At 51.3% G+C, this 25,770-nt stretch overlaps 2 protein-coding genes across 3 annotated transcripts in view; one reads left to right on the forward strand and one right to left on the reverse strand.

Moving 5' to 3' along the window:
- HDAC1 (histone deacetylase 1) overlaps positions 1-8,799 on the forward strand; it is a 38,659-nt gene extending 29,860 nt beyond the window's left edge. For both annotated transcript variants that reach the window (XM_023554487.2, XM_003415463.4), the window contains exons 4-14: positions 1,399-1,473; positions 3,019-3,157; positions 3,614-3,755; positions 4,872-4,964; positions 6,241-6,349; positions 6,431-6,571; positions 7,137-7,245; positions 7,341-7,471; positions 7,728-7,880; positions 8,373-8,421; positions 8,687-8,799. In XM_023554487.2, the coding sequence (XP_023410255.1) occupies positions 1,399-1,473; positions 3,019-3,157; positions 3,614-3,755; positions 4,872-4,964; positions 6,241-6,349; positions 6,431-6,571; positions 7,137-7,245; positions 7,341-7,471; positions 7,728-7,880; positions 8,373-8,421; positions 8,687-8,714 (1,169 nt within the window). In that variant the 3' untranslated portion in view covers positions 8,715-8,799. The remainder of the gene's footprint in view (positions 1-1,398; positions 1,474-3,018; positions 3,158-3,613; positions 3,756-4,871; positions 4,965-6,240; positions 6,350-6,430; positions 6,572-7,136; positions 7,246-7,340; positions 7,472-7,727; positions 7,881-8,372; positions 8,422-8,686) is intronic.
- Positions 8,800-9,542: 743 nt separating this feature from the next.
- MARCKSL1 (MARCKS like 1) lies at positions 9,543-11,963 on the reverse strand. The gene is made up of 2 exons (XM_003415464.4): positions 11,690-11,963; positions 9,543-10,830 (listed from the first exon to the last, which is right to left on the reverse strand). Exons 1-2 carry the CDS (start codon positions 11,774-11,776, stop codon positions 10,318-10,320), a joined length of 600 nt encoding a protein of 199 aa, XP_003415512.3. The 5' UTR covers positions 11,777-11,963; the 3' UTR covers positions 9,543-10,317.
- Between the last annotated feature and the right edge of the window lie 13,807 nt (positions 11,964-25,770).

A 25,770-nucleotide genomic window follows, 5' to 3' on the forward strand; every position in this document is an offset into this window, starting at 1 on the left:
GCTCTCCCATTTTACCCTTTTTCTGTTTCTAACCAAATAGCTTGTTGTGCTGGTAATAAATGGGCCAGCCATTTGGGCCACATAATGGCTTGGGCCTGAAGAAAAATATTTTTTTCTCATGTCTAAAACACCTATTCCCTCCCCTGGTAGCTCCACATCCCAAATGGTTGTTCAGTCAAAGCTTTGGAAACCCAGGCATGCGAAAGCCACTGAAGGAGGAAGCAAGCAGAGGGGAAGATCAGTTGCCCGTGGATAAATAGCCTGGCTCCAGGGACCAAAGTTCTTATTGACACAGCCTTCCAGTGTTTACCCTGGAAGTCAGGGAGAGAGCCACCCACCGCTCACTCCCTTAATGCAGACCACACTTCCTCAGAGTACCTGTCTTGTCAGGGCACCAAATCAGGGCGCCCTCTTAAGTGTAGGGCAGTGCCAGAGTTGGTAGCTCTTGTGGTTAAGGCAAGCCTTCGGCTTCAGTTGTATCCCAAGTAGTTACCACCATTCTCTAAGCTGGGCTGTCCTACCCTCCTCATACCAGGGCTTTTCCTCCTTGCCCTACTTTGGGAACCTTGGTTGACGACAGCAGGGTGTAATCGGGAGAGAGAGGCAAGAGAATAAGAATCAAGCCCCACTCCTGCCTCTGACTTCCTGTGTACCATTGATGTCTTAGCACTTTCCTTTTCTGTGAGACCTGGAGCAGTAAAGTTCCTCTCTCACTCTGCAAGTTACAGCCTCCAGGTGTGCTTCTCTTCCCTTCTTTTTCATTTCATTTGCATTATTGTTTGCATGAGTTTCCTCATTATGTACTAGTTTGTACTTTTACCCCTTTAGGCTTGAAATAACTTTACTCCAGTTGTCACTTGTGGGTATTACAGAAAGAGCATTCTAGCACTACTAAAAGTTCACCTCTCTGAGCTTGATTTCCCATTTATAAAATGGCACCAAAGAAGGTTGTGTGAGGATAAATGAGACCAGATATTTAAAGCATTTAGCAGAGTGCCTGGCACGTTGTAAGTGTTCACCAAGTGATAGCTATATAGATCCTTCATGTCCTTGTTGGTCAGCTGGAGAGAGGTCCAGGGACAAATTCAGACTGGAAGAAGCAGCTAAATTTTCCTCTTTCAAGGAATGAACAAACATTTTCCAAGTACTTGCCATATGCCTCCTCATATAAGATTTCTCTTAATCTTTACAATTGGTTGAGGTGGATATCATTATTGCTTGTGGCCTAAGCCTCAAAGAAGTTAAATGACTTGACCCAGTCACACAGCCAGTGAATAGTAGAGCCTGGCCTGGAACCCAAACCTCTGAATCCAAATTATGTTTTCTCCATCAGCTCATAACTTTCTAAATGACAACTAAAGGAAATTATGGAGACTAACCTTTCACCTTTCTTTCAAGTCAACGTTGGTGAGGACTGTCCAGTATTTGATGGCCTGTTTGAGTTCTGTCAGTTGTCTGCTGGTGGATCTGTGGGTAAGGAATATACATCCCCTCCCCGCCATCCTGGTAGGGCTGATCTGTGACCATGTAGAATGGCCCTCCAGGTTTTTACCTTACGTCTCTAAAATGTCCTTCTGGTTTAGTCCACCCCAGGTTCAATCTCTTCATTGCACTGAGTGTCTTTGACTGTCTTCCCCTAGCAAGAGATCTTATATAGAGGGATTCCCTGAAGACCTCATGGGGTTGTTGAGATGAATGTACCTGAAAGCCATTTGTGAATTGCAAAGTGCCATAAAAATGGGAAGTGTCATCATTTCTGTTTTATAAAAGATGACAGTAATTACCTTTAGAGGTCAAAAATACTCCCTATATATCTTCTACTTCCATTAGGAACTCCTGGGTTACTTCTCGTTACTCTAAACCCTTTCTTTACAAGTATTTACCGAGATCATTGTATCCTTCCCCTCTGATATAACCTTAGAAAACAAAGAAGTGCAAAGAAAAAAAATTAGTAGCACCCACAATCACACTGTCCATGGATAACCACTGTTAGCATTTTGGTGTTTATACTTCCACTTTTTTTTTCTATGTATATGTATTTGGACATAACATATATATAATACCGATATTTTACAAAAATTGTCACATTATACATATAGTTTTATGTCTACATTTTTTACTTAGTAAATCTTTAAAATTTCTAGTATCCTTCTACAGCATGATTTCTAATGGCTGCATGGATGATTATTTCATTTTATGGATCTGATTCAGTTGATACTATCAGTCACCTATTGTTGGATAAGGTCCCTGGGTGGCGCAAATGGTTTGCACTTGACTACTAAACTAAGGGTTGGCAGTTCGAGCCCACCCAGTGGCACCATGTAAAAAAGGCCTAGTGATCTGCTTCCATAAAGATTACAGCCAAAAACCCTGTGAAGCTCAGTTCTGCTCTGTAACACATGGGGTTGCCATGAGTTGGAATTAACTCATTGGCAACGGGTTTTCGTCGTTGTTGTTGGGTAATTTGGTTTGTTCCATGTCCTTACTGCTGTTAAAGTTACACTGCCACAGATGCGCTTGCACACGTGGGTATGTGTTTCTCTTGTAGTTTTTCTCTGACCTACTTTACTTGGAGCCAGCACTACCTTGGTAGCTTTTCAAAATTTGTTAACCATGAACCACAGTAAGAAATACATTTACAAATGCAATCCGAGATATACACACACACCCTATCTGAAGCCAAAGTTTCACAAAAGGGTAGTTACCATAACTGTTACTCTATTTTTATTCTAGTCTGTGTCATTTAAAAATATAATACTAATCATAACCCACTAAATCAATGTTAAGGCCTACTAAGGAGTTACCATTCTCAGTTTGAAAAACCATTTTTTTTTTAAGAGTAGCCAATATCTTATCCACTCCCTATTCGAATAGGGTGAGAGGGAAGGGGCTGCTTGTGAATTGTGCAATATAGCTGTTGAAGAGGCAGGTCCTACCTCTCCCTGGGTTCCCTGAGCTTTTTAGGGGGTGGGGAGAGCGGCTTGGTAACCGGCTTATGTTCTCTCTTCCCATACCCAGCAAGTGCTGTGAAACTTAATAAGCAGCAGACGGACATCGCTGTGAATTGGGCTGGGGGCCTGCACCATGCAAAGAAGTCCGAGGCATCTGGCTTCTGTTACGTCAATGATATCGTCTTGGCCATCCTGGAACTGCTAAAGTATGCCTACCTGGCCTTGTCTCTTGGAGAAACACTTTAGGCCAGGTTCCCACTTTCCTCTCCCCCTGGGCTTGCCTCCCTAGTTTGCTTTTCCTAGCGGTGTGCTGGCTAGGATGTGTTTGAGTGTCTCTGGCCATCCTCTCCTTGACGGGGTCTTGGTTTGATCTGAGCCCACGGCAAGATCAAAGGCAGGCACTGCTCAGATCCTGCCTCCAAAGTGTCCCAGTGTGGCTGGAGTTGACCCTGGCTGTAGAGTAGGAAGATCGGACTTGGTCGGCTTGGTCAGGCCTCTGGAGATACCCGCCCGCTCTTCCACCTTCCTTCAGCCAGTTTCCACGTCTCTGGTGCTTAGAGATACCTGAGGGAGGCAGCCAGCCTGGTAAGCTGGGACCTGGCGCCCTTGGCGCGTCCCATCCCCAAAGAGCCCCCAGACCCCTGACCCCCTTCTGATCCTAGGTATCACCAGAGGGTGCTGTATATTGACATTGATATTCACCATGGTGATGGAGTGGAAGAGGCCTTCTATACCACAGACCGGGTCATGACTGTGTCCTTTCATAAGTATGGAGAGTACTTCCCAGGAACAGGGGACTTACGGGTGAGAACTCCCTTCAGGGACCAGCCAGCTCACCCTCAGCTGCCAGCTCTAACTCTTCTATCTCATATCACCAAAAACCACTTCCTGCCTCTTTTGCTTCAGAACACCATACCCCAGCCTGGGGCACCTGCCACTAGCTATGGTATCTTTCCCTCCCTTATTCTGGGGGAAGGGAGAGATGGAACATAAGGCCGGGGGTAGTGAGGGTTGGTCTCCTGACTCATTGTTCCCGGCCACACCTGGGTTGCTCCATTCACCTGTCCCATAAGGCTTGAGGTTGGGGATAGAAACATCAGGTTATCTCCCATGGCTAGGAGTTGGGACCTTTATGGATCTTATCAAGGGTTCTTAACATTTTGAGGTCACCTTCCCCTTGGACCATGACTGAAAGCTATAGACTGTCCCCAGAAGAGTACACAAAATTTTACATATGTTACTGAAGGGTTAATAGCCACATCCTCTTAACCAAAGTCCATCCATGGACCTCAGGATAAGTATCCTTGGAAGCTAATTCATGGAACTGTTCTATCTGCTTCCATTAGCACGAATACAGTAAAAGCAGCCATTTTGCCCTATCAGTAGCCCTTGGGTGAAAAAGTGGTACTAACTCAGTTGTTTGCTATGGTGAGCAGTAGAGAAACTGAGCCTTTACAGTTTTGAAGTCAGTTGGAAGAGCTCTTCTTCTCTCTCTGCTTCCCCTCTCCCTCTCCCTAGAGAGGAGAGAGTGACGGGTGGAGGGGTGAGCAGTAAAGCTCTCTGGAGAGGAGAGATTGTTGGAGGTGGGGGTTATTTCTGTGACCTAGCCACCAGACAGCTCTAACCCAATCCAAAGGTAGAAATCTTGTGCTGTGGGGTAGGATATGCAGTATCTGGCCCATAAACAGCTCTCAGCTTGAGTGCAGGCTCAATGGTGTATCCAGAGATGTGAAGAGAACTAGACTTGCTCGTGACGGGAATGGTACTGACCAAGGGACCCCTGCTCTGTCCTGGTCCACCTCTTGGGCCCCACTTGTCTCTTTTAGAACCCCTGCCTCTTTCTTTAGCTTTCCAGCCCCCGTCCTTGAACTTCTTCCCAGCTTCATCTTTCAGTTTTACTTCAATGTCCCTCTTGATTAGGATATTGGCGCTGGCAAAGGCAAGTATTATGCCGTTAACTACCCGCTCCGAGATGGGATTGATGATGAGTCCTATGAGGCCATTTTCAGGCCGGTAAGTGACTTGTCCATCTCTTGGGGCACAAACGGGGGATCGGTCTTGGGGAGGAGTAGCAAAGCCCCCCATCATACCTCAGAGGACTCTCTGTACTGTAGAGGCTGGTTGGAAATGAGGTGTCTTTCAGCCCTGGGTTACATGCCATGTGGTCAATTGTTGTTGTTGTTAGGTGCCATCGAGTCGGTTCCAACTCACAGCGACCCTGTGCACAACATAACGAAACACTGCCTGGTCCTGCACCATCCTCACAATCGTTATGCTTGAGCTCATTGTTGTAGTCACTTTATCAGTCCACCTCGTTGAGGGTCGTCCTCTTTTCCGCTGACCCTGTACTCTGCCAAGCATGATGTCCTTCTCCAGGGACTGATCCCACCTGGCAATTAGGGGAACAAAATTCATCCCAAATACTTGACAGTGTTTTCCATGGGCCAGGCACTCTGCTAGATACAATAATTTCTAAGACTTTGCCCTTGAAAACTTCAGTCTGTGGTGGGGGAGGTAGGCGCATACCTAACAGTGTGCGGTCAGTACTGTTTCTGAAGGATAAATAAAGGAGCAAGAGACACACTGCTAGCTGGGGTGGGAAGAGGGTTGTCAGAGATGGTTTCACAGAGGTGGTGACGTTTGAGCTGAACTTTGAAGCTTTACCCATGTGAAGGAAGCGGGGGCTGGAGGGGTGGCATTCAGCAGAGGGAACAGCATAGAGTATTCACCTAATGAGGTCAGGTGGTCATTCAGCAAATACCAAGTGCCCACTATGTGCCCAACAGTAGGAGTGACAGAGAAACCTAAGTTAAGATCTTTTTCCTCAGTAAAGTTAGAATCTCGTTGTTAGAATAAGATATATAAAAGTGAAGCACGTCTTCACGATGTAAGGCTCCAAGTCGGTAGGACTAAATGAGTAGAGCAGATGCAGCTAAGGGTGTGGAAGGTTTCCTAGAGGAAGTGGCACTGAAGCTCAGATGGTGAAAGAAGGGGAAAATTTAGGAAGGTGACAAGGAGGCCATTCTAGGTTCAGAGTTATTAGAACTAGAATGATCTTAGAGATCCTTTCAAATTGGGAAACAAATTGAAAGTGGGTTAACGAGAACCCCAGCTTGGGATTCCCTTTTCTCTATCACCCAGTGTGAGGGAGAGTAGAAGGTTACGAGTGCAAAGGTAAGAGTGGACAGAAGGGTAAAAGGAACAGAAAGTGTTGGCACCCACCCTTTCCACTACTGTACCTCTCATACCTTTTCTTGAGGCTAGTGGTGACCAGGATGTGTCCTTTCAGGTCATATCCAAAGTAATGGAGATGTTCCAGCCTAGTGCAGTCGTCTTACAGTGTGGCTCTGACTCCCTCTCTGGGGATCGATTAGGTTGTTTCAATCTGACCATCAAAGGTGAGACCAAGTAGCACAGGGATGGGTGGGCAGGGTTCTGCTGGACTCTCCTTTAATCTAGCACCCTTTCTCCCACCAAAGGGCATTCCAAGTGTGTGGAATTTGTGAGGAATTTCAACCTTCCGATGCTGATGCTGGGAGGAGGTGGCTACACCATTCGTAATGTCGCCAGGTGTTGGACGTATGAAACAGCTGTGGCCCTGAGCACAGATATCCCTAACGGTAATAGCTCCAGGGCAAGGTTGGGCTGGGCAGAGCCCCAGCTCGTGTGCCCTCTAGCTTTACAACTCCTTCCCTGTTGGTCATATGTCCTCTTCTGATACTAAGCCATATATTCTCCTGCTTTTCTTTACTTTTGCCATTGAGAGACAGACCATAGCCATCAGTTCCGTCCTAGTCCTTTTTGACACTGTTCCTCCCTGCGTCTGGTTTGGACAGAGTTATCAGTGATTATTTACACCTTTGGAATTTCTCTAATTCTGTAGGGTAACTGGGGTAGGGAGTGAAGGGTATCCTCGCAGTTGAGAATGCTTAGGTTTTCTAAAGTTGGGGCCACTTGGAGTTTGGGCTTTCTCGTCACAGTAGTGATCTCTGTCTCACTGGCATGGACTCAGGAGAATAGCATTAAAAAGACTGCAGTCCATACTCACCCTGTCTCGGAGGCAGTCTTCTCTCCATCTGACAGATGGGCATACAGGTCCATAGAAACCTACAAATGATTTGCTCAAGGTCCCATGGTGGAAAACTTGCCTGATCTCTTGACTCTCTTCTTCCCTGCCCCGATCAGAGCTTCCATACAATGACTACTTTGAATACTTTGGACCAGATTTCAAACTTCACATCAGTCCTTCCAATATGACCAACCAGAACACTAATGAGTACTTGGAGAAGATCAAGTGAGTACACGTCCTAGCTTCCCCTTGATTGGACATTCCAGGTGCTGGTTTGTCCCTTACCAGAGCCCAGCCACCTTCTCTCCCATTTGCCACAGACAGAGACTATTTGAGAACCTGAGAATGTTGCCCCACGCACCTGGGGTTCAAATGCAGGCGATTCCTGAGGATGCCATTCCAGAGGAAAGCGGTGATGAGGATGAAGAGGACCCTGACAAACGCATCTCGAGTAAGACCCAGACCTAGGGCCTGTAACTTCCCACTTAACTAGGCAGTTCTGACTTCCCTTCACCCTCCTGGTTTCACATTCCCCAAGCTACCTGCCTGTTGAGAAGCCCAAGTTTCTTGTGTCCAGTACCTGTAGGAACAGGTTATGGAGTACACATTTCCTCCCCCTCCTTTTCTTGGTGTCTCTTAGAAGCGCTGGGCACATACCCTGACATAATCTCCTGCTCTCTTACTCATACCCTTCCACTGTCTCCCAGTCTGTTCCTCTGACAAACGAATTGCTTGTGAAGAAGAGTTCTCTGACTCCGATGAGGAGGGAGAGGGTGGCCGCAAGAACTCTTCCAACTTCAAAAAAGCCAAGAGAGTCAAAACAGAGGATGAAAAAGAGAAAGACCCAGAAGAGAAGAAAGGTGGGTTGGACTGGGCCAGGATTTAGGTCTCGATCCCCGGGCCCTGGAGGATGAATCTATGTAGGACATTGGGAGGGGTGAGCCGACTCGGGCCCTGCCAGCTCCTTGGGCCTTTCAGTAGCTCCTAGAAGTGGCAGGGCCCACAAAAGAATGAAACTTGACTCATCTCCACTGACTGATTGAGCCCTTCCAAGCTCCAAGGCCAGGGACTGGCAGACTTGACTCTCTGTGGTCAGGAGCATGGCTCTCACATACCACTCAAGCCCTTTCCCAGGGGGCTGCCTCCGCCCACCGGGTTCAGGCTCTAGCAGGTTGTAAAACCGGTCCAACCTGTTTGTTCTCAACAGGGCTCACTGGGAGCACCTGGGATGCTTTTCTTTTTCTGTGTGTCCAAGAGTAACTCTGGGGAGGGGTTTTAGATAAGTGAAGAAAGACCCCATAGGTCTTTCCAGAGGGGCTGCCCTTGCCTATTCCTGCACTCTTGTGTTCTAGAAGTCACAGAAGAAGAGAAAACCAAGGAGGAGAAGCCGGAAGCCAAAGGGTGAGGAGGGAGTAGTCCACTATCTCCCTGGCATTGGAGCACTACCCCCTTTGTCCCACCACTCTGAGGTACAGGGACAGTTGGTCCAGTTTACAAAGGCCTCTTTCAGGGACAAGTCTGCCTGTCCCTAAAGTTCTGGGCAGAGCTGGGAAGCCCTAGCCCCCAGCAATCACCTGGGCAGCCTCAGTTCTATGGAAGTCATTGTGCCTTTGCCTCAGGGCCTCTAGGGTGGGTTATCTCATGCCAATCTTTGCTTTCTCCACAGGGTCAAGGAGGAGGTCAAGTTGGCCTGAGCAGACCTCTCCAGCTCTGGCTTCTTGCAAAGTTCTCCACGTTTCTCCCCTAACCCCTCAGAGTTTATATTTTCTATTTCTCTGTGTATTTATATAAAAGTATATTAAATATAAATATCCCCAGGGACTAGACAGGAACCAGGGCCCTGAGCCTAGCCCAGGGCAGCTCTGTTGGCTAAACTCTTACAGCTGCTGCCTTGCCCCCTGTCCTCCCCCCTCCCCCAGCTGTTAGTTTTGAACCATAAAGAATGCTGGGTATGGGTGGAAAGGGTGCTTTTAAGCAGTCAGAGGACTAAATCCTGAAATGTAGAGTACCTGCTTAGTACTTTTGGAAAGGTATTCTTATTGAGCATTCTAGGAGGGGTAGCTGGGCCTTCGGGGACCCCTCGTTCTTTTCAGGTTCCTTAAGGTAACATCAGCCATTTTTAGATTTGTTCCTTTCTCATACCTTCCCACTGTTGCAGCCTGGCCCCAAGTGAGCCAAGAAACTCTCACTGCCTGCCCCCTGCCCTCCCCAGCTCTGCAGGTGGAGGTGGATAGTCTAGTTGCCTTTTTGAGATACTATTTTCCTGTTTGTGAGAATCTTTGTAATAAAATGGTACATTTCTCTACTCTCCTGAGCTTCCATTTCCTAGTAGTGCCCCTGGGTTGATTCAGACTCCGCTTTCCTGCCATTCCAGTGTCCATGAAGGCCTGGGCAATCCTCAACAACAAAAAATCCCACAAACTTACCTCTCTTCTTAATCCCTGCCTTGAGGTTTGAAGTTAACTAGTTTCCCACCATCATTCTCACCCTAACCCCGGAAGACCACTCATTAAAAGCACCACTAAAGGGACAACATTTATTCCTTTTCCAAATGTTACAGTAAAACCAGATAGAAGAGAATGGTTTTAGCAGTTAGAAAAAGAAAAAAAATAATAATAAACACAAATCTGGGGTTTGGCCATTAAAAGTTATTTACAACAAGAGGGAGGGGGAAGAAAAAAGACAACAAGAAGTTGTTTCACATTACAGACCTCCCCCCACCCCCAAAACCTAATACTTCCTTACCAAGTCAAAAAAGAGACACAGTTGATTCACAAGCTGGAGGTTTGAACTTGAGTAAGACATTTATAAAAACCTAGACAGGGGCAGTGTCCTCCCCAGCCCAGGGGCCACTAGGCACAGCACAAGAGACTAAAAACTCAACAGGGGGAAGGCTGGATACTCAGGGTTTGGGAGTGCAGGCACCCCGCTTCTGGCTCAGGGATTTGGAAAGCAGGGTAAACAAAACCTACTTGGAAAAGAATTGGGGAGAAAACCAGCAATTGCTTTCTGCAGGAATGAGGACAGGGAAGGAGGTAGGGGCAGGAGCATTTCACATCACTAACCTAACTTGGGAAACTGTAAGGGACCATCTTCAACTGGCCTCAAGAGGAAGACCAGATGGATGATGGGACAATCCACAGGAGGGAAAGGAGGAGAGGGGATGTGGCTGGGAGGGGGCAACAGCCCCTTCCTTTCTGGGCACAGGAAGGCAGCCAGGCACCAGGTCCAGGCAGTGACCTCACAAGGACAGCACAGTTTTTGCAGCTTAGAGATCACCCACCTGCCCCCACCCAGCTACTCATTCTGCTCGCTGGCCGGTGTAGGACCACTCTCTGGCCCTGAGGGAGTGGACAGCTCTGCAGCCTGGGGCCCTGCCTCCTCTTCTGTGTCTCCTCCCTTGAAGGCAGCACTAGCCTCTGCCCCCGTGGCCTGGGGCTCCTGGCTCTCAGGGGTGGCACCAGCCTTCCCTTCCTGGGCAGTGCCCTCCTCGCCGCAGGCTCCAATCTCCCCCTGCTCCTGCTCTTCCTCTGTGGGTGAGGAGGCAGAGGAATCGCCCCCACCCTCCTTCCGATTTCTCTTGAAAGACAGGCCGCTCAATTTGAAAGGCTTCTTGAAAGAGAATTTCTTCTTCTTCTTGGGGGTCTCCTTGGGAGGGGCCTCTCCCTTGGCCTCTGCGCCCTGGGTGGGGGGTGCTGGCTCGATGGCATCACCTGTAGCCCCGGCTGCCTCATCTGTTCCGTTCACGGGGGACGACTCCCCTTCACCCTTGGGGGATAAGTCTCCATTGCTTTTCACGTGGCCATTCTCCTGCAGGGCAGAGGAGACAGCAATGAGGGTGGGGGCTCTTTTCCTCTCCCCCAGCCCGCTCCTGACCCCTTCCAGACAACCCGGCCCCCAACTCGATTCCACTGCAACCCGAAAGTCTGGCTTTAGCCTCACCCTACACCGGAGATCCCGTCAAACACCGAGTCTCTCCCGCCCCCCTTAAGGCGATGAAACCGAGCGCGCAGAGGCCACGGCCGGCAGGAGGCGCTGGGGTCCCGTGGCCCCCCGCCCCCTCCCCTGGGGCGTGCTCTCTATTCCGCGCGTTCGGAACGGCCCCGGGCCGCGGATCCCGGGCAGGCGGGCGAGCCGTGCCATATGGTATTGGGCGGGAAGCCGCCGCGGGCGCTGTCTCAATATACCTGGGCCGCCTGTTAGCCCAGCCTCGGGCTTTGTGCAAACGGCCCCCCACCCGCCTCAGGCTCTCCTCACATCCCGACTCCTCCTAAAAAAACAAAAAACAAAAAACCGCGCGCGGGCCACCGAGCTGAGTTCTGCGGGTGGGGTGTCCTCCCCGCCAGCGCCCGCCCCACGGTCCCTGGGCACCCCTTTGGCGCGGCCCAGCAGCGCCTTTGTTCCCCGCGCTGCACTCGGGGCGGCCGGGGGCAGTGCCCGGGGCCCGGGCCGGGAACAAAGAAGGTGGCGGGGCCCGGCCAGCGCCCCCTCCCCGCCCCTCCCCTTGCTTCGCCCGCGGGGGCTGCGGCGCCGAGAACAAAGGGACCGGGCGGGGGAGGGGGCGCCGCGTGTCCCGGGCCGGACAAAGCGCGCGGCCTTGGCCCAGGGCCCTAGAGGGGGCGAGCTGCGAGAGGAACGGGCCGAATCGGGCCATGCCAAGCGCACCCACCTGTCCGTTGGCCTTGGCAGGGGAAGCGCCTGCTGCCTCCTCGGCGTTCACGTCGCCCCGGGGAGCCTTAGAGCTCTGGCTACCCATGCTGGGGGTCTGCTTGGGGGCGCCCAGAGCCGCCCCGGGCTCGCGCCGCAGGGGGTAGTTCGACGAGGTCGACCCGGCCGGCGGAGGGGTGGGGCTCGTGCTTGAGGGGGAGGGGTGTCGGGGGAGAAACCGAGCTGCACCCCCGCTTCGCGCGCGACCCGCTAGCCACACCCGCAGCTTCTCTGCTCCGCGCCGGAATGCCGCCCGCCGCCCGCCGAGCCGCCTATATAAGCGCCTGGAGCTCGGGGGCGGGGTCGGGCATTTAAATAAGCGCCCAATCGAGGGGCGAAGGCGGGGTCAGGTCGTGAGCCCCACTTGAGCAGTGGGCGACGCTGGCGGTCTGGTCCCCCCACCCTAACCGACTACCAGGAGCAGGTGTCCGGTCTGGGGAGAAGAGAGCCGGGTCCTTCAGGAACTGGGGGCTGGGGGGCGTCTTAGAGTAAAGAGGGGAGATCAGCCTCCGTCACCCCACCGCTCACCTCACAGGGTGGGCGCCCAGCACCGTGGAGCGGCCTCATTCACTAGCATCCCCTTGGTTCTGCTCTCGCAGCCCCTGCCAGTCGGCCTCTTGAACTCTCCGAAGGGCTCACATGCCCAGACTCGTCAGATGGCTGGCCCTGAGTTATGCTCCAGAAAATGTGGTCATAAAGCGCAGGGCTGCCGCGTTTACAATCCCCTCTGGCCTGGGGACAGCTTAGAGGTCCTACCCACATCCCTACCCGTCCGAGAAGGCCAGCCTGAGGGGGGGGTCTGACCTGCTCGGGGTCATCTATGGCCAGGGAGGTGGGGCTCGTGCCGCATCCTTCCCCTCAGCTCCTGGGCGGCCAGTCAAGCTGAGCCTGGACAGACAAGCTTTCCCACAGCTCCTGCCCTCAGCGTGGACCTGTTACAAAGACCCATGGAGGTGGGGAGGGGGTGGCCTGTGACCTTGAAGGGAAACTCCATCCCCACCTGAAAGCTGAGGAGCCTGAGGCTCAAAGAGATTGACAACCTGTCTGACTATGGTCTGGTGCCCCCACCAAACACACACACATTCCCCCACCTCAGAGCTCCCTGTGCAGGCAGAGAAACCACAGAAAGGGACTCAGCATACCTCAGAACACCCCAGGTCCTAAAGAGGTGGGGTAAAACACCACCAAGGCTTTCTCCACCCTGGGGACAGTCCTTCGAGCACAGGCCCCAAGGCTGCCCGGTCTGGCTCCCACCTTGTCTGAGAATGAGGGAGCCAGGAAGAAGGGCTGGGGTTGGGGTGGCTGGAGCCTCTCCAACTCTGGTCCTCTGCCACTTCCTCTTCCCCTGACCTGGGCAGGCCAGTGGGAACCCCAGAGTCCTGGTCCTGGATGTGTGTGTCCTGTTGCCTCCTTTAGCCCCCAGGAGGAAGGGGATGGGGGCTGGAGGAAGCAAAGTGTTGCAAAAGCTGTGTTCAGGCCAGCTCAGCACCTCCCACGGGTAAGGCCTCCTGGGAGACCTAAGGCTCTGAGGTGTGGAGACACCGTAGGGCCTGAGAAATCGGGAACTCCCCACAGACCTGACCACAGAGTGGGGGGGCGGGGAGCAGGGGGGAGGTGTGGCTTCTATATTTTGTAGTCACTCCTGTAGCCTCCTCCCCCACTCTGAGACTGCAGAGTACTCTTTCTTAGCTTCATTAGCGATCCCTCCCCCCAATTTTACAGACAGCGACACTGAGGCTCAGAGAGGGAAAGCAACATGCCCCGGGGCACACAGAAGATAGCAGGAGCTCGGAGTCAGAAGGGATTTGGAGAGGCCTGATAAAATGGGCTGGGAACTCTAAAGAACTCCCTGAAAGAATTCCACCCCCCCCCCACCCCCTGACTCCAAGAGATCTGGGGCTGCCCGGTCAGGGAGGGGCAAGGAGAGCTAGCTTTGGGACAAGGAGGGACACCATGCCCCACTCTGCAGCTCGATGACAGTACAATGACCCCTCCACCCGCTGCCACTGAGGGATGGGTGTTGTGACCTGCATCTGTCTCAGCCACAATAGGGAACCCACAATGCTGCCAGGCGCTGCCTGCACCGGCTGGCAGGGCTCAGAGAGTGGGTGTGTGAGTTCTGGAGGGCTGGGCTCAGGGCTTAAGAGCAGATCCCAAGACCCCCGATTCCTATTCCCCAGTGCTGCCCTGTGTAAATCAGAGGCGAACTCCTGGATGATGCTCAGGATGAGGAGGGAGCATCAGGGCTGAAGGACCCTGATTCCCCAGAGCCCTGGAGGGAGACCCACAGAGGGCCCCTGCACCGCCGCCCCCTCCCCCCTCCCCAGATATCCCAGAAGGCTGGGGAGGGGGCCTTAGAGTCCAGTTTCTCAGCAAATCCAAGTCCCAGCAAAATCTGGCTTCTAGAAGAGAGAAGAGGCTTAGGATACTGGGGGGAGGAGTGGGATAGCATAGCAGCCCCCACAGCCTCCTCAGTCCACATTGCAGCTCCTTCCTCCCCAGCTGCTGCCAATCCAGACAATGCGCCCATTGTTCCGTGTCTCCAGGGGCCTGTGTGCTACTGAGTATGTCTGTTTCTCTCTGTGCGTAACTGTGTGTATTGCTCTCTATTTGTCTATGTGTGAGACTTTGTAACGGTGTCCTGTGTTTGTGTGTGAGTGACTAGGTGTGCAGGGTTATGGTTGTATGAGTCTGCATCTTTGGCTGTATTCAGGGTGAGGAGAGGCTTGATGACTCTTGGTGACTCTGTGACTCTCTGGGTGTGTGCCTGTCCCTGGGACTGCATGTTGGTGACTGTCTGATGGTGTTTGGGTGTGTAACTGTGAGTACGTGAGAGAATACCTATCTATGAGTGTGTGGATGGAAGAGTGGCTACTTCATGCTTGTGTGAGTCTCCCATGGGTGGCAACGTGTGCCTCTCTGGGACAGTGAAGTTGTGTGGTCAGAACCTATGAGATGTGGGCCTTTGCTAGAGAAGAGTGGCAGGAAAAGGACAAAAGGGAAGGCCAGGTGACTCTGAGATGGATAGGGAGGGGAAGCTGCAGGGACCAGAAACCCCATGTTTATAACCCCTCGCACCTGTCCCAGTTCTCCTGGAGAGGGCTAAGACCGGAGCCTGGCCTGAACTGCTCCCAGCCCCCACCTAGCAAAGCATGGACAGCAGGGAATGGACTTCCCTGGCAGAAAGCGTGGGCCTCAGGAGAGACAGAAGGCCAGGTGGAGGGCAGAGGAGGGCAGTTTCAGGCCTCTGAGCAGAGACCTGTGCTGGGATCAGATTAGGCCCTGGGTGAGATGTGAGTAGGCAGCACCTAGTCAGAAGTGGAGGGATGGGCCTTTCTGGTGGAGGGACCAACACATGCAAAGGCCTAGAGATGGGAAGAGACAACAGAGAAAGGCCAGGTCCCAGTGGAGGCCTAGGATGCTGGGCTGAGCCAAGTAACAGTGACTTGACACAGCTCAGTTCCCAGCCCAAGTCCCCATCTCCTTCTGGGAAGCATTGGCTGGGCCTGGAGACCTTAATTCCAGCCCCAGGTCTGCCTCTTCCTGCTATGTGACACTGAAACAGCCCTCTCTCGTCTTGGCCTCAGTTTACTCATCTGTACACTGAGGGGTTGGGCACATGAGTCACATTCACAAAGACTTACTGGAGTTCCCTCTTCGGTTCACACAGGTGGTGGTGAGTCACACAGAGCCCCTGCCCTCAGGGGTTTTCCAGCCTAAAAGGAAGAGACAGGCAGTGCCTTATGGAAAGAGGAAAGAGCCAGAGACAGGGTCTGATAAGGGCCCTGTAGGCTGCATGGTGGAGGGGGCAGTAGGTGGGCCAGGGGTAGGGGAAGAGCTTAGAGCAGGACAAAGTGGGAACATCGAATGGTCTGTGCCAGGAGGCGGGGTAGAGAGAGGTTTAGCAGACAGGAGCTCCAGGTTTGGGTAGCTGGGTGCAGGGACGGGGAGAGGACAGACGAGACATGAGGCTCTGTCCATGTCTGTGTTTAGGTGACTGCTGGTGAGGTGGATCCAGTGACTGAGGCGGGCTCATCAGGACTAAAGAACTTGGGAGGGAATCACTGAGTCTGAGGTGCCTGGGGAACATTCAAGACCCCTGGGTAGCGCAAACGGTTTCCACTTAACCTAAAAGTTGGTGGTTTGAACCCACGCAACAACAGCTCCGCAGAAGAAAAGGCTGTTGGTCTGCTTTCCTAAATATGACAGCCCAGAAAACCCTGTGGAGCAGCTCTACTCTGTAACACATGGGGTCGCCATGAATAGGCATCAACTTTCAATGGCAATGCATTGTTTTTCTTGTTGCTTGAGGGGAACATCCAGGGGGCCATCCAGCACACAGACATAGAGTTCACATTTCCTAAGCCAAAGGCTAGGGCCCAAAATCTGGCTAGCAACCTTACAGGGACAATAAACAGAAAGTTTAAATCAGGACTGACCCCAGGAAATCTGGGCCTCTGGTTGCTGCCAGTCAGACGGTAACCAGAGCCAAGTGGTTCATGAAGTCACCCAGAAGTACCTTGGGCAGTGGGGAGCACTGCCATGTGGGAGGAAAGAGGGCGGGAGAGAACAGAGCCTGGGAAGGAGTCAGCAGAGAGAAGGGACAAAAGCCCCAAAGCCCAGAGCCATGGAGAACCTTGACCACTGGGGAGTTTCTAAAAAGCTGGAATGACCAACAACAATAATAATCATAGCTGCTAGCACTGATTAAGTGCTTACTGTATGCCAAGCCCTGTGCCAACTGCTTTACCTGCACACGCCCTTGTGAGATGTGCACCATCCCTGTTCCCATCTACAGAGGAGGACACGGACGCACAGTGAGGATGAGCGTTTGTGTGAGCAGGGTCAGAGGAAGGGGTCGAGGATTAGCAGGAGGTGGCTTTCAGGAGCTCTGGGAAACCTGGTGGTCCTAAATCAAGTGAAAACATCGGGAAAGGGTTTCGATGCTTTGGGAACAGCAGTCGAGGATGCCAACAGAGAGAGACAAGGTAGCTGCAGGGCCGGGGCCAAAATGGACTTGACTCTCCAGAACCATTGCTGCTTCTCATGCGCCTGAGTGCTTTGGGTTCTGACTTGGTTGACAGCAAGACCCAGATGTGCAGCCTCCCTGTCCATCAGGAGCCTCGGACCTAGGCGTAGACACTGGAGTGTCTCAAGAGCCCTTCAGTGAGACCCAAACCATCCAACCAGTCACCAAATCACAAGGAGAGGGATTCTGAAAGTTCTAGGTTGCTCAGACCTTTTATTTCCCTCTTCTCCTCTCCCCTCCCCTAGGGGGGTGTGTGTGTGTGCGTGTGTTGGGAGTGGTCACATAAACTGGTCTGGGCCCAGCCACTAATAAGAGCTGTCTCTCTGGGGCTCAGTTTCCCCAACAGCAAACAGACTTGTAATCCCAGCTCTCCTTTTTACCTCCCCCCAAGCCTGATGAGGTCACCAGAAATTCAACCCAGTTTATCTGGGCTGCCCTGAGCCTGTCCCTTTCATTCTTCCCCCCATATCTTCCCAACTTTTGGTTTCTTTTCAGATCCTAGGAGCCTTTGGAGAGGGGGTGGCCAAACCAGTAGAATTCAGATTGCTTACAAGTTTCCAACCAAAATTCCCCCACTTAGGGGAAGTCCCTTCAAAAGGGAAACTGAAACTCTCTCCCAATCCAGTCTCCATCCCACTCCTTCCCTTTTACCCAGGCCGGACTCCATCAGCTCTCCCATCCAGCCTCTTCCCCCAAACCACTGCTACCTCCCAGCTTGGTGACCTCAGGGCAAGTCCCTTCCCCTCACCAGGCCTGACTCTGCCCAGTCTGTAAAACTGGGGCACTGTCGCAAAAAGGAGACGTGATGACAGAAGCAGAGGCTGGAGTGATGGGATTTGAAGACGGAAGAATGAAGTCATGAGCCTAAGGATGAAGAAATTGGAAAAGGCAAAGAAAGAGATTTCCCCTGGACCCTCCAGAAGGAACACAGCCCTGCTAGCACCTTGATTTTAAACCTGTAAGGCTCTTTTTTGGGCTTCTGACCTCCAGACTGTAGAACAATAAATTTGTGTTATTTTAAGCCACAAACAAACCAACCAAACGACAGGGGCACTGGGTTGCCGTTGCAAGGAGTTGGAGGTTGAAGTGTGTCCCCAGGAAAAATATGTTGAAGTCCTAACGCTGGTACCTGTGAATGCGACCTTATTTGGAAATAGGGTTTTTGCAGACATAATTGAGTTAAAATGAGGTCATGCTGGATGGGGTGTGCCCTCATCCAATATGACTGGTGTCCTTGTAAGAAAAAGAGAAAAGACAGTGACAGACACATGAAGAACACCATGTGACGATGGAGGCAGAGACCAAAGTGATGCATCTACAGGCCAAGGAACACCAAGGATTGCCAGCAACTACCCTGAGCTGGGAAGAAGCAAGGAAGGATTCTCCCCTAGAGCCTTCGGAGAGAGCATGGCCCCACCTACACCTTGATTTCCAACTTCTAGCCTCCAGAACCCTGAAAGAATAAATTCCTGTTCTTTCAAGGTACCACATTTGTGGTACTTTGCTACAGCAAGAGTTCAATGAGGTATTGTGTTGAGGCACTCGTAGCAGTAAAAGGCTGGCTCCATCCCATCCTAGCTATGTAGCCTTAGTATCTGCACCTGTAAAGTGGGAATGATAATAGTACACATCTCGTAGGGTTGTTGTGAGATAAATGAGTTAGCACAATGAAGTAAAGCTCTTAAAAGCAAGCACCTGAGAGGAGGAGCACCCTGAAAGTGTTCAGCAATGTTCCTAGATGTCTTAGTCATCTAGTGCTGCTATAACAGAAATATCAAAAGTGGATGGCTTTAAAAAAAAAAAAAAAAGTTTATCCTCTCACAGTCCAGTAGGCTACAAGTCCAAATTCAGGGTGTCAGCTCCAGGGGGAAGGCTTTCTCTCCCTGTCAGCTCTGGAAGAAGGTCCTTCTCCTGAATCTTCCCCTGGTTGAGGAGCTTCTCAGGCACAGGGACCCCAGATCCAAAGGACTCACTCTGCTCCTGGTACTGCTTTCTTGGTGGTATGAGGTCCCTGACTCTCTGCTTGTTTCTCTTTTTATCTCTTGAGAGATAAAAGGTGGTGCAGACCACACACCCAGGGAAACTCCCTTTACTTTGGATCAGGGAGGCTACCTGAGTAAGGGTGGTGTTATAATCCTACCCTAATCCCTTTAACCACAGGCAGAGATTATGATTTATAACACAGAGAAAAATCACAAAATGGAAGGCAACCACAGAATACTGGGAATCATGGCCTAAACAAGTTAATATACACATTTTTGGGGGACATAATTCAATTCATGACATTCCACCCTTTGGCCCCCCAAAATCATATCCTTGCAACATGCAAAACATATTCACCCCATCATATCATAGCAAAAGTCTTAACTGCAAGTCCAAAATCCAAAAATTCCTCTTCATCTGTAAAATCTAGAACATAAGTTATTTGCTTCCAAAGGTGCAATGGCAGAACAGGCACAAGCTAGACATTTCCATAAAAAAAAAAAAAAAGGGAAAAACTGGAGGAAAAGAAGGCATAACAGGTACCAAGCAAGTCAGCAGAACACATTAGCCCTCAAGGCTTTGAAAATAATCCTCTGTTCTCTGAGACAATTTATACAATGGCACTGCCTTCTAGGCTCTAGGTAATCGCCACATTCTCCATATTCTGAGTGGAGACCCCTCAGCCCTTGGCTTCAACTCCACCTTCCAGGCCCGCTGGGACAGCTGCTCTGCTCCCTCAGCTTGCTTTCGGGCACACCATTCTCCTCAACCATCCGAGTGGCAACTCCACCCTTAGGAACACCAGAGGCCATGGCTCCACCCTTTGAAACCTATGAGGTCAAGGGCGTACCTTTTGAGACTGAGGCAGGTCAGCTTCTTGTGTTCCTTTTCTCTTCAGCTTCTGCCTCATGGTTTCTTGGCCTCTCGGCTCTTCAGGCCTCATGCCTGCATCTGCCCTGCTGGGGCAAGTGTTCCAAAGCTCTGTAGCTCCACTGATAAGCGCCAGGAGGCACCGCACTCTGCCAGGAAGGCTCCTGGCTTCCAAGGATGCACCGTGATTTCCAACTTCTAGCCTCCAGAACCGTGAAAGAATAAATTCCTATTGTTCTAAGGTACCACAATTGTGGTACTTTGTTACAACAAGAGTTCAATGAGGTATTGTCATGTTGAGGCAATTGTAGCACCGTGAAAGGCTGGCTCTGTCAAATCCTAGCTATGCAGCCTTGGTATCCGCACCTGTAAAGTGGGAATGATAATAGTACACATTTCGTAGAGTTCTTGTGAGATAAATGGGTTAGTACAATCAAATAAAGCTCTTAAAAGCGAGCACCTGAGGGGAAGAACACCCTGAAAGCATTAAACAATGTTCCTGGGTATTATGACAGAAAGGGCTGGGGCCAGGGGCTGACATAAATGTGGTGTCAACAGTGTTCTCATTCCCTTCCCATCTCTTCCCTTCCTGCCCTGGGGTGGGGAGATGGGACTCTAGGACCACCCCAGAATAATGCTGTGGCTCCGCCACAGTCTGGGAACCACTTCATTTCTTCTAAACAGGTGGTAGACGTCAGACTGGGCTGTTCTAAGGATGCTAAATGAGTAGATAGAGTAGAAGTGCTGAGTGGAACCTAAGCCCAGAGCTACGGAGTATGTGATGTGGAGAGCCGTTCCTTCCTCCTGGGGATCTGAAAAACTCCTCAGGAGTTGGTTTGATCTGGGTTTTAAGAGAAAAGTAGGAATTCAGCAAGTAGAGAAGTAGAGAGAGGTATTCTAGGTGGAGGGAACAACATGTTCAAAGGCCCTGAGGCACTCGAAGAACTGAAAAGCCCGTGAAGTTGAAGCCCAGTAGGCCAAGAAGAGAGAGGAGAAAATTAATGGTAGAAGCTCAGAAGCATGATCTGGGATCTTGGGGAAGCATCAACTAGAACTAAAGGCCTGGCCTCCCGACCCCCTGGGCAGACGGGAGGGAGGAGGAAAGTGGGGAGCAGATAGACAAAGCTGTGTGTGTGCAGGAGGGGTCCCCAGAGCATGTCTCCCTGGAGAATCATTAAAGAGAGGTCTCAGGAGAGGAAGAGAATGCTCAGGATTCTGGGGGTAGGCAGATTTCTTTACTATTTAAGTAACTGATTAAAGCCAAATAAATTTTCCCCAGAGGTGAGGCCTTAAGTTCCAGATGATCCTTCCCCAAGGTCCCAGGTTATGCTTTAGGGGGAAGATCGATAGAGCTCTCAGGCTCATTTCCCTCTCCTCTCTCCTTGGTCCACTGAGCTTCAACTCCACTGGCTTTTTAGTTCTTCAGAGTGCCTCAACGCCTTTGAACATGTTGTTCCCTCCACCTAGGATACCTCTCTCCATTTCTCTACTTGCTGAATTCCTACTCTTCTCTTAAAACCCAGATCAAACCACCTCCTGAGGAGCTTTTCAGATCTCCAGGAGGAAGGAATGGCTCTCCGCATCCCATACTCCATAGCTCTGGGCTTAGGTTCCACTCAGAACTTCTCCAACTGTATCTACTCAGTTGCCCAAGCCAGGAATAGGGGCTGCATCTACCATGCCACCCACCTCAGCTTGTCAGGCTCCTGTCTCCACCTCTGCAACCACCTCCCTGAGGAGGACCCTCCTCTAGCCTGGCCCTGGGCTTAAACCATTTCAGCACCCTCCTTACTGGCCTTTCTACCAATAGTCCAGCTCTTCCAGCTATTCTCCAGTATCTCAGGGTCACTTTCCAATAGAGGGTGCTCAATAAATATTTGTTGACTGAAGGACTGAGTGAGGGAAAGAATGAATGAATGAAGGCATGAAAGAAAGTTCAAACACGTGCCCCTGAGCTTTAAACTTTTCAGTGACTCCCTCCTGCCCCAGGACAAAGTCTGCACTTTACATTTAAGGTTTTCATTGTCTGATCCCCAAAACACACTGTGGGCTTTCCGCCAAGCCACAATCTCACCTCGCTCTCCTTCCTGCCTTTGCACACACAGTCCCCTACGCCTGGACTGCCTTCTTCTCTGCTATGTGTCACAGAAACTAGACAGGGGTGTTGCAGTAATCCAGGCAAGCGAGGATGGGGGGCATGAACTAAGGTAGAAGGGAGAGGGTGGCCCAACACTGACGTTTACTGAGCGAGGCACTGTTCTCGGATCAGGGGATCCAGGGTGCAGTCCTGGACATTTAGTCTGAGATGTCCATTAGAGTCCATGGGGAGACATCAGGCTGGCAGTTCATGGATATGTGAGCCTGGACTTCTGAGGACAGACCCCATTTTGAGGTAACAATTGGGGAATGTCTTAGTTCCTTAGTGCTACTATAACAGAAATACCACAAGCAGGTGGTTTTAAAGAACAGAAATTTATTTTCTCACAGCTTTTTTGTTTTTAGGAGGCTAGAAGTCTGGATTCAGGCCACTGGCTATAGCGGAAGAGTCCCCATCAACTCTGAGGGAAGGTCCTTGTCTCAGCTTCAGGAGCCCGGCGTTGTTCAGTTTCTTGGCAATCTTCACTGTGGCGTCTATCTTCCCCAGGTTCGTGCTTGCTTCTGTGTCTAATCTATTCTTTTTACAATCCAGAAGTAATTAGGTTTAGGACACACCCCACACAGATAGGGCTTCATGACCATAACAAAGTAAAACTTATTTCAGGCAGGGTTGCATCCACAGGTGTAGGGGCTAGGATTCCAACACATATTTTGAGGGGACACAATCCAATTCATAAGAGGGAGCAATTCCAAACCTGACACCATAGGACAAGATGGGATTGACTAGGAGCAGCTAGACAAGACAGAGCCAGGAGGCTGCCAATATTTAGCCTCTGAGAGGAGGCCAGTAGGGGGTTCATCTGATGGCCAGTGAGAAAGGAGGAGAACCAGAAGCAGGGGCTCCCTAAGGCCAAGAGAAGGAAGGGTTTCCAGGAGGAGGAAGTGATCTACCATATCAAATGCTACTGAGAGGTGATGGAAGGGGGAGGGAGACAGAGAGATGGGAGGGGTTCAGAAGGCAGAAACGACAAGACTAAGGATGTTGGGAGGAAGAAGGAAGAAGGACTAAAGATGGTGCCCAGGGTCTGGCTGGGGCAACTGCGTGGAAGGAGGTGCCAAGTCTCATGGAGGGAAGCCTAGAGGAGCAGCAGAGTGCTCATGGAAAAGCGGAGGTTGGTTATGTACAGACTGAGTTCAAGATGCCTTTGGGATGTCATTAGGATCTTTGGTTTGGGGAAGTAATCTGTGTTGGAGAGAAAGAAAAAAAATGGTGGATCTCTCTTTTCTCTCTCCTTTTCTATGTGCATCTATGAGCAAATCTACATGCTGATGACTCTGAAATCTCTAATTCCAGCCCAGATCTCCCTCTAGAATTCTAGCTGCCTCTGGAGATCACCTGGGATGTCCACAGGGACCTACAAGACACAGACAAACTCTCCCAGGTGGACCCAGATTGGAGGGCACAAAGCTGGAGGCAAGAAACCCAGGGAAGAGGTAATTGAACTGGTCCACACAAAGGCGATGGTGGCCTGAGCCAGGCGAGCGCAGACAGGTAGAGGAGAAGATGAAGTCCAGAGTCATTCAGGGAGCAGAGAGCACCAGATATGGGGCCTGATTCTGTGTGTCAGGACAGGGAGCTGGAGGAGGACGGTGATGGCTCTAGGAGTCTGCTCACCCAGAGAGATGGGTATTAAGGAGTTAGGGTTGGGCTGCCCTATGGTTAGTTACCTGTATATGTGACTGAGTGACCTGTAAGGGCCAGGAAGGGTCTTCGGCAGGCCTGGCTGGGAGGGGGGTTTTTGTGACCATTGAGTGGATGAATCACGGTAGCCACCAAAGACTCCTTCTAGCCACAAGCACCTCTGCCAGACCTTTGCAGAGAGGCTTGGCAGGACCCAGAGACAGTGCCAGATAGGACGTGGGAGGGTGTGTCAGAGGAGCATGGAGACGGGTGCCCCAAGACCTTGGAGCTAGTCAAGAGCCAGAGACCACTTGCTGCCCACCAGAGTGGACTCTGAGGCCCCCGGGAGGGCTCTAAGCCTGGAGAGTCTGTGATGGGGCCAGGCTGTGCTGGGGTGCGGATTACCCAATAAGCAAGGTACACACAGGCTTACCTGTGTTTACATACTAATCTGTAGTGCACAATTTCATACGGGTTTCACCACATCTTGATTTTGAAATTGTGCACTATTAGCAACTAAGTAAACACAGGTAAGCCCGTGTACCCTGCTTACTGGTTAATCCACCCTGGGGTGCAGCCCTCAGCATCAGGACCCTACCTCGGCCACTGTCCCCTGGGTGTCATCCAACTGCTCCTTCTTCCCCACCCCCACTCCAGTTACCAAGGCCTGTCCTTGTCCTTCCTTAACATCATTCCGCTGTACATATCCTACCCAGGTCGGCAATACTTGTCAGGATGTCTACACCCAGAAATGAGATTTATTTCTCTCTTAAGCAATATCTTTGAAATGCGTAAGTCGGATCGTTTCCCTCCCCTGCTTGCTTTAAACCATTCCACGGCTCCCACTTCCTCCTGGGAAATGTCCAACCCCTTGTTCTGGCCTTCACTGACTTTGAAGCTCCAGCCCCAGCCATCCTCAGTTTCAGCAGAGCCCCACCTGGCTGCCAGTCTCCTGGTTCCCTGGAGAGATGATGATTTCAGCCTGAAAGTCTCCAACCCTTCTGACGCTGCTTGCGCAGCCTGAAGGCTGCTCCTCTTGTACGCCTGCCCAGTGCCTGCCCACATGTTAATATTCAGCTCAAGAGGCCCCTCCTGACCCACCATGGGACCCACTGTGCCCAAAAAGACTAATGTTCACCGAGCTGGTCGATGTCCCTGTCTTTCTCTTATGGCACTGGGAGCGTCTGGAGAGCAAGGACCAGGTCTAGTTCATCCAGCCTGCTTCACTGGTCGGGTTCATGGGTGGCAGTGGTGCAGCGGGAGGGTCAGCGGGTACCCCAGATGCCCTCCCAGCCCCGTGGGTTCACTCTAATTCTGGGTACGTGAATGGGGAGAACTGAGACCAACACTCCCCAAAAGTGAACAGAACCAGAGAGAGGCAAAAGCATTTTATTTGGGAGGAAGGAGCAGAAACACAGAGACCCCAGTAGAAAAGGCAAAGATGGACAATCTTCATCCCCAGAAAGGGGACGCTGGATCGCACAGGCTCCCAGGCCATCTTCCTGCTCATCCCTGGCTTGGCACAAATCCACCTCGGATCATCATGGGATGAACCGGAGACTTATCCGCCCAAATCCCTGGAAAACAGACATCCGTCACACTCTTCTGGAGCTCTGGGGCACAGTGAGTGTAGCTGAGCATGCCACTCTGCCCGGGCTCAAACCAGCCCTGCTGTGAACTAGCTAGGTGCCCTTGGGGAAGTCATTTAAGGGCTCTGAGCCTCGGTCTCCTTGTCTGAGGATAACGGGAATAACGATGGTGCCCACCTCATAGGGCTGTGATGAAGATTAAAGAAGAAAATGCATAGAAAGTTTTAGCTCAGTATCTGGGAGAGATTAAGTGTGCAATAAATGTTAACTGCTGTTGTCATTATTTTATCAAAGGACCTGGGTTGTGTCCCATTTATGTCACTGTTTTCCTCTCTGGGCCTGACTGAGCTTCTATAAAGTGAGGTTTGCCTGAGTCTTTGTAAAATGGAGTGTTGAAGGATTAAATGAGAAACTGGATGTGACAGAGACTTCCAAGGTGAGAGATTCTCTCTGCCCCTTTCAGCTTTGCCTCCCTGGGGCTGCAGGGAGTTTGCCACCCTCACTCTGTCTGGTCTTAACTGGACTCTGTCCAGACAGGACCTGCCGTTGGACCAGTCCATTCCCTTCTCCCTGCCCCCAGGGCAGAATGAGAGGAAAGCACTGCGCTGTGGTTGCCTCAGCACAGTGCATCTCCTTCCCTCTGCTCCCCTGGTCAGAATGAGAGGAAAGAGTGGGGATGCCTCAGCAGGAACTGTGGTTAGACTGGAAGAAGGACTTCCAGGCTGCTGCCCTGGGAAGAAGCCAGAAGTTGTGGGACTGATGTGGCCTGGGGCGGGGTTGGGGTGGGGGGTTGC

Source organism: Loxodonta africana, chromosome 3 (assembly GCF_030014295.1).
Source record: "Loxodonta africana isolate mLoxAfr1 chromosome 3, mLoxAfr1.hap2, whole genome shotgun sequence".
Lineage (NCBI taxonomy): Eukaryota > Metazoa > Chordata > Mammalia > Proboscidea > Elephantidae > Loxodonta > Loxodonta africana.